Source organism: Periplaneta americana, chromosome 12, assembly GCF_040183065.1.
Source record: "Periplaneta americana isolate PAMFEO1 chromosome 12, P.americana_PAMFEO1_priV1, whole genome shotgun sequence".
NCBI lineage: Eukaryota > Metazoa > Arthropoda > Insecta > Blattodea > Blattidae > Periplaneta > Periplaneta americana.
Window position 1 is genome coordinate 38,109,884 of NC_091128.1, and position 15,892 is coordinate 38,125,775.

Genomic DNA, 15,892 nt, shown 5'->3' on the forward strand with positions numbered 1-15,892 from the left:
TTGTATTTATTAACATTCCATGGTATTCATACATTGCTTTACAGCTAGAATATGGAACAAGTCAAAAAACTTAATACTATTATAAAGTCTTAATTTATAGTCACAGTCTAGATGAAATATATATACAGACGAGATTTACAATATAGTATACTGGTACAACACATAGTTTTAGTATCAATTTCATGAAGTGTTATTGAATGTCATGAATTCACCTACAGAATAGAAGAGGTGAGAAATTAGGTACTTCTTTAATTTGGCCCTAATTAATTTAATTTGGTCATGCAGTCCGCTCTGTTCCTGTTCGCCCTAACTTACAGAGCTCCGCTACACTGTGCGTACGCCCAGCGACTGTCTTACGGAGCTGAGCCTCTGCAACTAGAGTATTACACAAACCGATATTTTGTCACAGGTATTTTTTGTCACAGATAAACCTGTGACTGATGACGCGAAATATCTGTGACAAAATATCGCTATCGAAATCTGCTCCATATTCAGTACTCCATGACTGATATTTTCTCCTCTACGTCGTGGGTTTGCGCGTGCGCATGATACAATAACAGCAATCTGGCGGTAGTTTCTCCATCTTATTATAAATGATGTAGTTATTACACGATTTAAATAATAACAATATTGGTTACCAGTACTTAATCTTGTGTAAAATCCTGTCTGAACAACTGTTTTGTTTTGCAATTATTTTCCAATGTTTTTCCGAATACTTATATTTCATTAATTTTTATTCTATGACTCAATATTATAACGTTAATGCACGACTTAAAATAATTTATCCATTATATTATATACAATAAAAAGGGTAAATTTTTTAAACGATTAGGATAATCATATACCTAACCTCAATTTCTCCATACCCAACTACATTTAAAAATGATCAACTGGTTCAATATCTATAATACATACTAGGTTCAAAAAGTTCCCGGAATTTGCTAGCATCATAGAAACAACGTACCTTAAACACTATTCTACAGCATTCCCTTCAAAATAGTTGCCTTCCGCAACAACACACTTTTGCCAACGCGTGTAGAGTTCCTGGAAGCAGGCCTGGAAGCCATTTTGTGAAACCCGTCTTAGTGCTCTCGTCGCGTTTGCGATAACCTCTTCAGCATTGAATCTCCGTCCTTTCATATGACTTTTCAGACGGGGAAACAGAAAGTAATCAGGTGGTGAGAGATCAGGAGAGTATGGTGGGTGATCCAAAGCAGTTATGTTGTGCCTGGCAAGAAAATTCTTTACAATAATTGCGCGATGAGCAGGTGCATTGTCATGCATAAGGAACCAGTTGTTTTCTACCCACTTTTCTGGACGTTTCCTTCTCACTGCGTCCCAGAGGCGACGGAGGGTTTCTACGTACAATTCTTTCGTTACAGTACGACCTTCTGGAATGAACTCATGGTGCATGAGACCCTGAGAGTCGAAGAAAACTTCCAACATAACTTTGCTTTAAGTGTGCTTAAATGCGACAGGCTCATGTCAGTAGATTTACTGGCATGTGAAAGAACTCCTGCGGGACAAAATTCCGGCACATCCGGCGATTCTGATATAACCTCTGCAGTTGCGAGCGTCGTTAAATAAAACATAACATTTAAAATAACTTTGCCTTTGGAAGTGTCCCTAGGAAATTTTTGCTTCCGAGGAGATGTTTTCGATTTCCACTCAGATGACTGTCGTTTAGGGACTGGGTCGTACAAGTAGCACCAGTTTCATTTTGTTTAAGAAATCACCATCTTCATCAGCCATACTGATCATGTCCCCAGCAAAACACAGAACTTGATGTTTGTACTTTGCTCTATGGACATAATTACAAAATGCGACGAACAAACAAAACACTATGATAAACAATTGCCTACAACTCAAAACCAATAATTGCCATTATCAGCAAACTTTAAGGAAATGACATCATGAATGTTACCAACAAAACAAATGTATAATATCCCTTGTTATATATTAATACGAAAAATGGTAGTAAAATTCCGGGAACTTTTTGAACCTAGTAGTATAACCTCTTGGTACATGAGGTTAACTTTTGACACGTTACTGTTCAGTTAGGTAAGTATTTATTTGTTAATGTACATGTACATAATTTCTTTGTTGGATTTTCCCATATAAATCACTGATGAGTGTTGTGTCTAGAGAAATCGTATTCATATTTCACTGCTCTTCAATATTTCCTGCTATTTTTTTTTTATCGATGTGACAAAATATCGGTGTAATTCATGCTACGTATCGATATAAAATATCGGTGTGACAAAATCACCGATAAAAGTCACAGATATTTAATTGTCACAGTCACAGTTGTCACAGATACTTGAAAATATCGTTTAAGCTCATCTCTATCTGCAACTGAATAACTGATGCTCACTCCATCCGCTCCACAACTCCCAATAACTCTACTGTACATAGCTCGGTCGGTAGATGGCAAATACTTGTAGATGTCACTGTGCTCGACCAACCGCTGCTTCTTAAAAAGCTCAAATCAGAAGACTCCGCAGAGAACAAGAAAAGGTTGCGTTCATAAACAATCCAAAGCAACGATATAAATAAAAAATAATGATAAGTTGTTTTGCCACCAGAGTAACAAGAAACAGGTAACCGCACCGAGCGGCAATTACCGTAACTAAATAATAAGCAGAAATTAACTTAAAGGCGGAATATAAGTGAAACAGTGTAAACATCACAAGAGCAAGACACGAACAGCCGAAAGTATACATACATACATACATACATACATACATACATACATACATACATACATACATACATACATACATACATACATACATACATACATACATACGTACATACGTACATACTACGCGACCAAGGCGGGAAACGTTTTGTTTGGTGACGCTGCGATTCGCTTCACAACACAGGCCATGCTGTAAAGTCCGTATCAGATGCAAAATGAAGCAGAAGCTGAACTGTTCTCTTTTTTCGTTATTATTAATACACTTTATATGTTCGTATAAGTTTATAGGCTAGTTCATTGTTTAGTTTTATTTATCGTATGCTTACACACGCAGAAATCTATTCAGAAAACACACCACAACATCAGTGTTCGTAAAGGAGAGAACATGAATCGAAAGTAACGTAAACTAAAGTAGCTACCGTATTTTACACAATATTGCATTTGATATGCATTTCTTACCTTAGCATTTCTCATTCTTTATCTTCCTTTCTGATCCTACTAATTGTTTTTAGTAGGTTATTTTACGACGCTTTATCAACAACTCAGGTTATTTAGCGTCTGAATGAGATGAAGGTGATAATGCCGGTGAAATCAGTCCGGGGTCCAGCACCGAAAGTTACTCAGCATTTGCTCATACTGGGTTGAGGGAAAACTCCGGAAAAAACCTCAACCAGGTAATTTGCCCCGACCGGGAATCGAACCCGGGCCACCTGGTTTCGCAGCTAGACGCGCTAACCGTTACTCCACAGGTGTGGACTACTAATTGTTTCCTTATTTGCCTTCACAATAGCTGCAGCACACTCTGTTGCCTTCGACAGAGGTAGCGATAAACCAGTAGTTGTCTTTTCTTCATCACTAAACGTTATGGCATTATAAATAATGCTCCGCGCTTGGCTACGAAACACACGTCTTTCTACACGCGGCATTACGACCAGATTGAACCGCTAGGCTTTGGATGTGACGACACTCCAGCAGTAAACATACGCAGCGAGCACGGAGTTCCTCATTCTGCCACGACGGGTCCCGCCTTGGTCGCGTAGTACATACTTCGCTCTTCGATGCATTGAAAGGATATCCTGTGGAGTGGTGAAGCACAGCTCTCTCTCTCTCTCTCTCTCTCTCTCTCTCTCTCTCTCTCTCTCTCTCTCTCTCTCTCTCTCTCTTAGTGGTGGGTGAAACTAATAATTGCCGAATTTTGAACTCTGCGACCCCACACAGTTTTCATGAAATTTCTCTGCATTGTGAACGAGTCACTTCTTGGCCTTATCAGCGACTTGTTGTTTCTTCTTCGAAGAGACAGCAGCCCAAGATTCAAAGATGTATAACACTGACAAACGAACGTTACTGCGAACGTTATTCCAACATGTGACCGCAGATCTATTGTAAAAAGATGTTTCGAAAAATAACTATTTTTAAGCCTACTTTAATATAGCTTCCTGTTATCCCTTCTTTTCGCGTGCCTTCCAAATGTCCACGTTAGCCCATCAATAATTATGCATCCAGCGCTGATTAAGTAGATGTAGTTTAATTATAACCACCTGTATAAAAATTCTGTATGAATATGAAAGATAAATACGTAATCATCAAAGTAATTTATTTCTTTTAAAGGTGGGTATTTTATCATAATTTTGAAACAGTAGTTCCCTCTTATCACCATACCGAAATTGTATGTAATTTAGCTGTAAAAGAGCACACTTCTCTACTCACTAACCTAAGAATAGACTCTCTAAAAATTACGCACTGAGACTTACATCACTTTGTCTTCACAGAGAGAAATGTACGTTATAACTGATTAATGATAAAGATTGATTACTGAAAAAATAGTGAAGTGCTCACATGACAAGTGGAAATATTCCACGAGAAAATCGCTTCAAGTACCATCCTTCTTCATCAAGAATTGCACTTAGATTATTGTTGAGATTTTAACTCGAATCTTCAGCGTAGATAGCAGACTCTAGTGTTGCAGCTAACGGGGTATCGTAACGGTTCACACGAGCGGAATGTCTGCGGAACGGTAGTCGCGCGACGGCCGCACCATTTTGAGGCCACACGAGCGGATAAAAGACGGACGGAAGGGTTTGAGGTGGACAGTCGCCATAGATGCTAATCACCGCGTAGTACTAGTGTACTTCGAAATGCTATTATTGATAGGGAAAGTAAAAATGAAGACATTGAGTACATCCAATAGTCAACAGTCCTTTATTACAAGGAATTTTTCACGTGTTTAGATTAGATTTAGATTTATTTATTTAACCTGGTAGAGATAAGGCCGTCAGGCCTTCTCTGCCCCTCTACCAGGGGATTACAACTATAACATGAACAATAAGATTACAATTAATATTAAATTTACAATTGCAATTACAATAAAAATTAAAGTACGACAAGAATACCTGATTAATGAAAGCTAGACATTTTATCATAGAAGTTAAGAACAAAGAATATTTTTGTATTTACTAAATTACAAATTAAACCTACAATAACAAAACTCTATAGTGATGAAATTACCGGATATTGAGATATTTTGTGGTAGATTAAAAGAACTATTTACAAGAAACCATGTCTGAACGAGTCTCAATTACTGACCAAGTGCCTAGTAAGTTTGCGTTTGAATTGAATTTTATTTCGACAGTCCCTGATGCTAGCAGGTAACGAATTCCAGAGTCTTGGCAGGGCTATTGTGAAAGAGGATGAGTATGAGGAGGTGCGATGGGATGGTATTGTTAGTATTGTTTCATGGCGGGAGCGTGTGTTCAGATTGTGGTGGGAAGAAAGGTAAGTGAAGCGAGACGACAGGTACGAAGGAATAGAAGAGTTCAAGATTTCGAAGAGAAAGAGAAGTGAATGTAAATTTCTTTTCTTATCTAGTTTAAGCCAACCTATTGCTTCCAGGGATGGGGTAATATGATCATATTTACGAACATTGCTTACAAAACGTACACACAAATTATGAGCACGTTGAAGTTTCATTTTGTAGTCGCTGGAAAGGTCAGTCAGTAAAATGTCAGCATAGTCAAAATAGGGAAATACAAGGGTCTGCACAAGGGACTTTTTTAAGCAAGAGGGAAGATGAACATTTATCCTTTTTAGCACATGAATAATAGAATATACTTTTCTGCAGGTTTCTGTGATTTGCATGTCCCAGTTGAGATTATTATCCATGTGAATGCCAAGATTTTTTACCGAAGAACTGAAAGGGATATGCACTGTACTTACTTTAACGGGGGAAATGTCGAGGTGCTTTACAGCGTCGGTTTGCCGTTTGTGTCCTAATATGATTGCTTGTGTCTTTCCAGGATTGATATTAAGATGGAATTTCTTTGTCCATGTCACAATCGAGTCAATGTCTTCGTTCAATTTATCTATAGCGTCATTTATTCGATCTAAGCGGGAAGAGATGTAGCATTGAAGGTCGTCAGCATACAAGTGATAGTTACAATGCCTTACATGAGATGTAATATCACTGACATATATTGTGAACAACAATGGTCCGAGTACCGAACCCTGTGGTATTGTGGTGTTGTTTAACTAGTCTCGCAGGGAGGAATTAGTTTATTTTAATTAACTTCAAAATGACATTTCCTAGCTTCGATGAATTTTATTGTATCATATTCTGAAAAATTCCTTCAGAAAGAATATATTAACGTAAGACTGGCTATACCTCCAATAGAATGCTTTCTATAACATTTATGGCAAATTAATGCCAATAGTTGTATGCATTTAATTGTTGAAATGAATAAGTAATGTGTATTTAATTTCGTATTCACTTTGAAGAAAATATATTACTGTACGTATATTACAGGTACTTTAGCAGAAGGGGATTGGAAGGAATTATCAATAATAAATAGAGTTTACTGGAATGAAATATGTTAAGGGTACCATTTGTTTTATTTTCAGAGACTGAAATGTTATCAGTGTTATCACTTTTTATTAAAAAGCACATAGAGAAATTAATGAAGTAAAAGGTAAACGTTATAAATTAAAATAATTTATGTATTATTGCATAGGCTTATGCGAGAAATATTTCACAAGGACTATTTATTAACACATTTCTTTTCTGAGCCAGAATGTTCCAAGAAAGTGAGAAACAATATACCTACACAACAGATTTCATACCATGCTGAACATTTTTTTTCTGTCCTTTACTCTTCATTTTGAATGTCCTAAATATATAGCCTTTTCTCATTCTCGATCACCTCAACGTCAACTTTCTGTACATCTATATCACTCATTGAATACAATCACAATGCGCAATGCACCACTACAAGTTAAAAAAATTGTAACAGCCAGTACTACAATACACGTGTGATATGTCGACTGTGACTCAAGCAGACGTTACAGAGGGTTTTTCTCGGGGTACTCCCGTTTCCCTCTATAATTCCACCAACTCTCCACTTTCCCCTCATCTATCATTTGCAATAATAAAAAGGCTTACGGATTTCCGATGCTGATATAGGAAGGGTTTGGGGCTCATATAGGATGCCTATCTGTCAGCCGACGATGACAGGCAGGGCTTGGGACTCCGGCCCCTGAGACTTATCGGGCTACTTGTCCGTGAAATGGGACCTAGCTCTATTAGGGACTGATGCAGGATGGCCCACCCGTCAGCATCAGATTCACGAATGTCACTCAGGCACCTGTCAGATTTGGACAATCGTCGCATATAGGCCTATAGACACACACAAAGGGCCAAAGCATACCTAAGGTATCGAGTCCTGCTCTCGTAAAAGCCAAGATATGTCGTCTGGACACTCGCCGCCAAACTGCCGCGTCCGCTCCTGTGATTGATACAATATAATTCAACAGCCCATAGCGAACTTGCGGCCACCGTGCGGCGTCCGTTCCGCTATGGGCGATGCGGCTGGCATGCGGAGACGTTCCGCTGCCGCAGACTGTCCGTCCTGTGTGAACTGCTACATTTAAATCAGTGTGCCATAGGAAATGGTGCGGCCGCCGCGCGGCTGCCGTTCCGCAGACATTCCGCTCGTGTGAACACATTATAAAGAAATACTGTAACTAGTGGAAATTTAATGGGTTTAAAGTACAGCAAGATCTTTTGTCATGCACTGGTAACAACGAACGGAATACATTCTAAAGGCCGGTAAGTTTATACCGTAAGTGTTATAGCGGTAGTAAAATAATTACGGTGGTCAGTGGCTAGATCGCTGGACTCATAATCCTGTGGATCAAGTTCGATCCCCGCCGTACTCCCGATTTATGACTTCTGTTGGAAAAGCCTGTGGTCCAGGTAACACAGAGATTTCCTTCTGGTTCCATTGTGGCATTCCAACAGATGTCCATCATCATTAAATTTCATCGCGAGTGCAGCGTAGACCAGCCTCCTATATCGCACCCTGGGCAACCACTCTGTTGGTAAATTGCTCTGCACAACTGGTGTCATATGGGTGAATGACAAGTCAAGTACCTGCCATTATTCCACAGTCGCTTTTTATATCACAGAATAATGGTTTAAATTATTTTAAAACATAAATTGCTTTATAATCAGGCTTCGAGACTTCGGACCCGATAGAGCAGTTCAGTGGGAAATCCGCATAACGGCGTACTAACTATAGTGGTAAAGCGTACAGTGGGTGGGGGTACTGTAGAATGAATGCCAACAAATACGTAAAGGAAAACGCTCTGGATTTGAAGGTTCTGACGAATAATTTGGTTTTCATACAAACTGTGTCTGAAACTATTACACGGTTAGAAAAGTCAGAGCAAGAGATGCCGGAAGCCCTCAAATTAGTTGATGAAATGACACAGAGATTTAATGAGACACCAAGTACACCGATTACTGAACGTGTAAAACAGAAGTGGAAATCAATTTTATGTAAAAATAACAGATATGGAACATTGTGTAACATAAACAGCAAATTAGTGGACGTCGAGTCACCCGAGAATAAAGGACTGTCGCTTAGAGACTGCAATGATGTTAGGTTTTTTCATTTTACTTCTATCACGTCATGAGACGTAGAGAGCAGCTTTTCACAGTACAAACTGTGTTTGGCAGATAACCGAAAAAGATTTACGTTTGAGACACTGAGAATGTATCTTGTAGTACATTGCAATTCGGTACTGTAACTGCATTTCCTAAAGACGACCAATAGGATAAATGAAGAAATTAAAATTGCTACATGTTTATTTCCACCAATAACACTGTTTATAATTAAACACAAATGCTTATAAAAGATAGGAGAATAAATGCTTTTCACATTCTTTTGACATTGTCATTGTGTAATGTATATTTACTTTCAGAATGTACATACAGTATGTGTGTTTCCCCACACTACCGTATTCTACTCTAAATAGCAACGTTGTTACCTCAACACATCTCTATCTTTCACTACCTGCAGCTAGTCAACAACCTATAGTACATGCACAGTAAACTTATTGTATCGGGTCCCAAGTCTCGAAGCCTGTTTATAATACACAACATAATATATTATAGAAGAAGTGTCGCGTCGCTCTTACGGTTTGTAGCATTAGCTGTCGATTTGTTTGACGACTGGCCATGCTCTGCAGAATGTGGTTCGACGAGAAAGTGGAAGCCGTGGACTGCGGGGACGAGGCAGCTGCTTGGCTGTGCCAGTACCTCAAGAAGGAAGGCACCTGGCTCAGACTGGGCTACCACGCGGCGGAGCGCGTCGCGCGGAGGAGACTGACTGTGGCGCCCTGGGACAAGTTCAAGAAGTACTACAGCAACATGCAGGACGAATACTCTGTAAGCACATGGCATTGCATTCTGTTTTTGATAACGGAGGTGGTAAAAAGATAACAAAGTTAAGAGAATACGAGAGTGAAACGTAAACGAGACGTGGAAGACAGAGAGAACAGATAAGGACGGAATCTTATCAGTCGCTCAGTGAGCGGGCGGGTCGAGACCCGTTCCTTCATTGTGTGTAATGTTTAAATAGTACTCTTACTGAAGTAATTTTCATCCCAATTTTTATTACTTCTTCGCTTCGCAGACCAGTAGATCTTGGAGTCACTAACTTGCGAAAAAAAAATGACAGATATGTAGAAATTTATTATGGTAATGTCAGACAAAGAATGTCTTCAATAATTTCGAGGGAAAAATTGTTTCGGGGCCGGGCATCGAACCCGGGACCTTTGGTTAAACGTACCAACGTTCTACCAACTGAGCTACCCGGAAACTCTACCAGACATCGATCCAATTTTTCCCTCTATAACCAAATAAGACTCAATATGGCTAAATTACCTAGTTCTAGTCTGTCCTATTGTCTTCTTTCATATCGGATGATAACTTATGAAGCTAGTTAACTAATAATATATATATATATATATATATATATATATATATATATATATGTAATGTATGTATGTACGTACGTATATACGTATGTATGTATGTACGCATGTACTCGTACGTATGTATGTATGTACAGTATGTATGTATTCGTACGTATGTATGTATGTAGGGGAAATGGGGCAATGTGAAAGGGAGGGCGAAGTAAAAATTTTGAAAAAAAACTCTCTGTTTGGTCCACCTAAGTATTAGATGAGGAATTTAGGGAGCCTTCAATTTGTGTAGTTCTATCGTTGGTAAGTGGTGTTTCGATTCTGCCAGATCAAGAAGGTTTTTTTCTACATTGCTGATGTAAGTTGCTAGCTGTTTTATTTTTGTATTAATGATGTACTAGTGACTCATATCTTCATATTTCACTACACAATGAAAGCTAAAACCACGTTTATATCAAATAAAGTTGATGATGCAAGCTTTTATTTCTTAACAGTGGCTGTAGGGCAAAGTGGAAGGGACAAAGTTAAATGGAAAAGAAATAATTTTTTGAAGTCACCATTTTCTATAAAATGAATGCAAATTGCAATTTAACTTAATAAGTAATGGTACATTTCATATCCACAATTTTCATTTTACATATTTATGTTCCTTTACTTGGTTATTTAACGACGCTCTATCAACTGCGGTGTTATTTAGTTTCGATGGAATTGGTGATAGCGAGATGATATTTGGCGAGATGAGGCCGAGAATTCGCCATAGGTTACCTGACATTCGCCTTACGATTGGGGAAAGCCTTGGAAAAACCCAACCAGATAATGCGCTCAAGCGGGAATCGAACAGCGCCCGAGAGTAACTCCGGATCAACAGGCAAGCGCCTTAGCCGACTGAGCTACACTGGTGGCCAAGGAGAAAATGGAATATGTTTTGCAGTTTGTTATGTTTCAATTTCTGACTTTCAATTTCAGTTTTTGTATGAAAACGTTTTATTCTCAAAATGTAACATGAGTAATATCTATAATAATTTATGACCCAAAATAGGTCGAAACATGTTAACAAGGTACGTTATAATCAGGGAACGGATTTATATGGACTAAAAATATATGAAATATGTAAATATATATGTAGTTATTTTTACCAAAATATGGAATTAAATATGGATTTTTACCAAAATATGGAATTAAATATGGACTTAAAATTATAAAAAAATGACTATGTACGTTAAATATTGGTACATTTTAATCAAACTAAACAAAAAATATAATGGACGTACCTTATCTTCCAATGTAGTTTCAACAAAACACAATTTTTATTGTCTGTTACCATAACAATAGGTTACAAACATTTCTTTCAAGTGCTGAAAAGTGAATCTTCTTCTATTGTCTCTGAGGATAGATTTATACTGACTAAAAGAGCGTTCGACGTCACAAGAAGTAACTGGTACATAATTCAATTTCACAATGTCTGCTGGGGATAAGTCCAAGTTAATCTTCACTGTTGATTCACCACTCATCACAGCAACAACCTTTTGTAGTTCTTCATATCCAGGGTTTTTTGAAAGTACAGTGTCCACCTTAGCTCTTACTGCATCTGCAACTTTACCTCTACCACGATTCAGTTGTTCCACAGTACTATTTATAATTTCAAAACTTTCAGATAGTGAAAGGTGCCTATTTTGGAGACTTTTGAGCGTTTTTATGATGCATGAAAATGTATGCTGAATGTGAGCTAAGTCATTCTTCACACTTATGTCACAGGTAACTGTTTTCGCAGTATCAATTGAGACTGCATCTTCAGAGTCCAATGCAAGGAGAACATTGTTAATAGAGTCTATATGTTCGGCATAATATTCAACTGCTTCTAGCCATGTACCCCATCTAGTTAAAATTGGCTTTGGTGGCAATGGAATTTCAGGGTACATTTCTTTCAACACGTTAACTCTACTGGGAGCTTTGAGAAATACTTTTTTCACTGATGAAATCAACAAATCTACTTTAGGGAAATTGTCTCTGACCACTTCTGCCACACGATGAAATGCATGCGCCACACAAGTAAAATGAGTCAATTTAGGATATACAACAGATAATGCTTGTCCAGCTTTGACCATATAAGGGGCAGCATCGCTAATAAAGAATAACACATTATCGTACATAATACCCTTTGGCCACAGGATACCCATAGCTTCGTTGAACAGTTTAACTATAGTTTTGTTATTGCACTTTTCTAGAACATCACAATGTAAAAGAATTCGTTCAGAATATTGTTCACTTAACAAACCGATAACTACATTACCAACAAGTCTACCTTCTTTGTCGGGAGTCTCATCAATGGAAACCCAAATTGAACTATCTTTAATTTCATCTCTTATCTTCTGTATTGTCTCATCGTAGATGGATGGAGCATACGTCTTCCTAAGTGTTGACTCATCCGGGATTGTATGTTGAGTATATTTTTCAAGGAATTCCCTGAAGACCTTATTCTTTAGTTTGTAGAGAGGAATATCAGCAGAGATGAGAGAACGGCACAGGTCGATGTTAAACTCAGATCTTACATTCGATGTTGTTGGTTGTGTTAAAAACAATTGTCTCTGCTTGGAATTTAGTTGTTTGTTGGCCTGATGTTTACTAGTTGTAATGTGTTGTTGCACCAGGAACTTTTGTGTAGATGATACTGCACACTGACACAAATTACAAAATAATATTTTATTGTCAGTTGATAAACCATCTTCTTTAAATTCTGAAATGTAACTTGTTAGTTTTGATTTTAAATTGACTGAATGACGTACTTTTGGCATATTTACCGTCTTTATAGTATGATTTACAAAACTGAACCTATGTGTACTCTGACTGGCATTTAACTGTTGAGCTGCACAACTGAAGTCTGTTAAAAATTTTAAATTAAATTAATACAGTTTTGTAACTTACTTTCCCATTGTTGATAGGACTGCTAATTTTCAAATAACTCTGATGTTAAAGGGATTACTGAACATGTGTTTAAATCTCTATTGTTGAAATGTATTTTTAAAAGTTAATGGAATTTTGTTTTGTTTTATTGTTAAACCTAATATAATATGGACTGTTTTATATGAAATATGGAAAATATATGGAAATTAACGAAAATATGTACTAAACTCTAAAATATGGAAAAATATGGAAAATAAAAGTAGGATTTTTCAACCCTACACATTGTGAAACATAAAGATAATGCAAAATATAAATTATATTAGCTTTATAAGTAAATATGTATTTACATATAAATCCTTTCCCTGGTTATAATTTAACACAAGAAAGACTTATCATATTCCGAAGTGATACAGTGTTAAAAGTTGTGTAATCAAGATGAATGATTTGTAATAGGCCCTAATAAGTATCATACTTAATACTGTAATTCTTCTTTTTATTTACAAACACAAAAAATCCGTTTCCCATAATTTTAATCCACATATATTCTGAAATCATGTCTTCATTTAGACTTCTTTCACTTTATCCCATGTAGGGTTTTCACTTTGCCCCATACAAATAATCAGGGGTTTGGTAAAACAATTATACCTGTTCAAGTATATAAGATTTTCGTTCGGTGATCGCTGCAAACTATAAAGAAAGGTATCCTCTACTACATTCGGGATAGAAATTTACATAAGTAGTTATTAACAAGCTGTCACTTACGACTTAGTGAAAAGTCTTTCGCTTTGCCCCTCTCTCCCCTATATGTATGGACATGTATAATGTATATACCTCGACAATAAAACGTTGTAGGCTAGGATAATTTTTCATTTAAGGATCAGAGAATAAAGAATATGTATTAGTTACAATGGCTGTCTCACGTTCTCTTTTTCAGGGCGCCTTTGCTGACTTAGTTAGCTTCATGCTGATATCCGAGTCCTCTCTGGAGGACCTCAAGAAGAGGCTGCCCACGCATCTGCAGACTATCCCGCCCAAACAGTTCAGACCCAACTTGGTGGTGAAGGGCACGAAGCCGTACGAAGAGGACGACTGGGATTGGGTGAAGATAGGGGAGCACATAGTTATGAGGGGAGTGAAGCCTTGCACTAGGTGAGCAACACTTCTTGAGTCTGTATAAACATGACATGACGCATGGTAAGACTTTGGAATCAAAATATAAGCTGAAAGTACAATTCAATGGATCCGAGGTTTCTTGGCTTAAACCCGGCCGAGGGCGATAAAACACTCAGCATGGCTTCCTTCTGGAGGGAAGTAAAGCTGGCAGGGCCATGTCATATCTTTACGGCAAGTAGAAACAGAGTGTCCCTGACAGATGGCTTCAAGCATTATACTTGTTCGCCATTTCTCTCCCTGTTAATTTTGAAGCTGAATAACCTATGCCAGCGTTTCTCAAACTATGGTCCGCGGACCACTTGTAGTCCTCGAGATCTGCCCTTGTAGTCCTTCAAAAAAAAAAACAGAAGAAAAATTAAAATTCAAACGAATTGCGTATCACACTATAGCGGAAAATCTCAGAATTTGGAAATGACACAGGACAATCGCCTTTCACTTTTTCTCCCAGTACTAATATTTTATGAAATTTATTACTCTAACCGTCTACTGATTTCCCACTCTAATCTCAGCAACAAAAGAGGGATTTAAAGCACTATTAACGTGGTGTTTCTCGCCAACATTTCCCTGCACATCTGGCGCTGCGCTTGTAACCCAGCTAGGGACCACCCGAATTCATAACAGAGCACCAAAGTACCGAATCTTTTCATGTATTTATGACATTCTTAATAGTTTTGCCGACATCCAGTCTGCACATTGAAATGGCCACGTACTGTATGTCGTAAACTAATAATAGAACGTGCCAAATTGCATTTTTACTTGTGGAAAATCGGGCATGTTTCTGCATGGTCACGTACTGGATGTCGTACACCAATAATAGAACGTGCCAAATTGCATCTTTACTTGTGGAAAATCGGGCATGTTTCTGCATGGTCACGTACTGGATGTCGTACACCAATAATAGAACGTGCCAAATTGCATCTTTACTTGTGGAAAATCGGGCATGTTTCTGCATGGTCACGTACTGGATGTCGTACACCAATAATAGAACGTGCCAAATTGCATCTTTACTTGTGGAAAATCGGGCATGTTTCTGCATGGTCACGTACTGGATGTCGTACACCAATAATAGAACGTGCCAAATTGCATCTTTACTTGTGGAAAATCGGACATGTTTCTGCATGGTCACGTACTGGATGTCGTACACCAATAATAGAACGTGCCAAATTGCATCTTTACTTGTGGAAAATCGGACATGTTTCTGCATGGTCACGTACTGGATGTCGTACACCAATAATAGAACGTGCCAAATTGCATCTTTACTTGTGGAAAATCGGGCATGTTTCTGCATGGTCACGTACTGGATGTCGTACACCAATAATAGAACGTGCCAAATTGCATCTTTACTTGTGGAAAATAGGGCATGTTTCTGCATGGTCACGTACTGGATGTCGTACACCAATAATAGAACGTGCCAAATTGCATCTTTACTTGTGGAAAATCGGGCATGTTTCTGCATGGTCACGTACTGGATGTCGTACACCAATAATAGAACCTGCCAAATTGCATCTTTATTTCGTTGAAAATCGGATATGTTTATGCATTAACTTTTTAATTTTTTTTTTCAGATGACGATAGGCCTATAAGAAATTTTAGACTCCGCCTATTTTAAAATCCGGGCAAATCAGATCCATAAATTCAAATTACAATACTGTACTTTTTAATTACATTTTTTGTAGCCAATCATAAGTAATTTATAACAAATTCTGTGCGTTGTTGACGTCGCTTGTCTGATAGCAGTTAGATGTTTGAAATTCTTCTTATGTGAGACACGCTAATAGTTATCTATATCTCTGTTACATAGTGCCCATTATACATAATGGAAAACTGGCTTTGATCCGAATCTTTGAAAAGAAAGTA

The 15,892-nt window shown here is 37.8% G+C and overlaps 1 protein-coding gene across 1 annotated transcript in view; it reads left to right on the plus strand.

Annotated features, from left to right (window-relative positions):
• Window positions 1-15,892, plus strand: part of LOC138710314 (mitochondrial amidoxime reducing component 2-like) — a 54,372-nt gene that overhangs the window by 28,165 nt on the left and 10,315 nt on the right. The window contains exons 4-5 of the mRNA XM_069841120.1: window positions 9,224-9,422; window positions 13,797-14,011. Of these exons, the coding sequence (XP_069697221.1) occupies window positions 9,224-9,422; window positions 13,797-14,011 (414 nt within the window). The remainder of the gene's footprint in view (window positions 1-9,223; window positions 9,423-13,796; window positions 14,012-15,892) is intronic.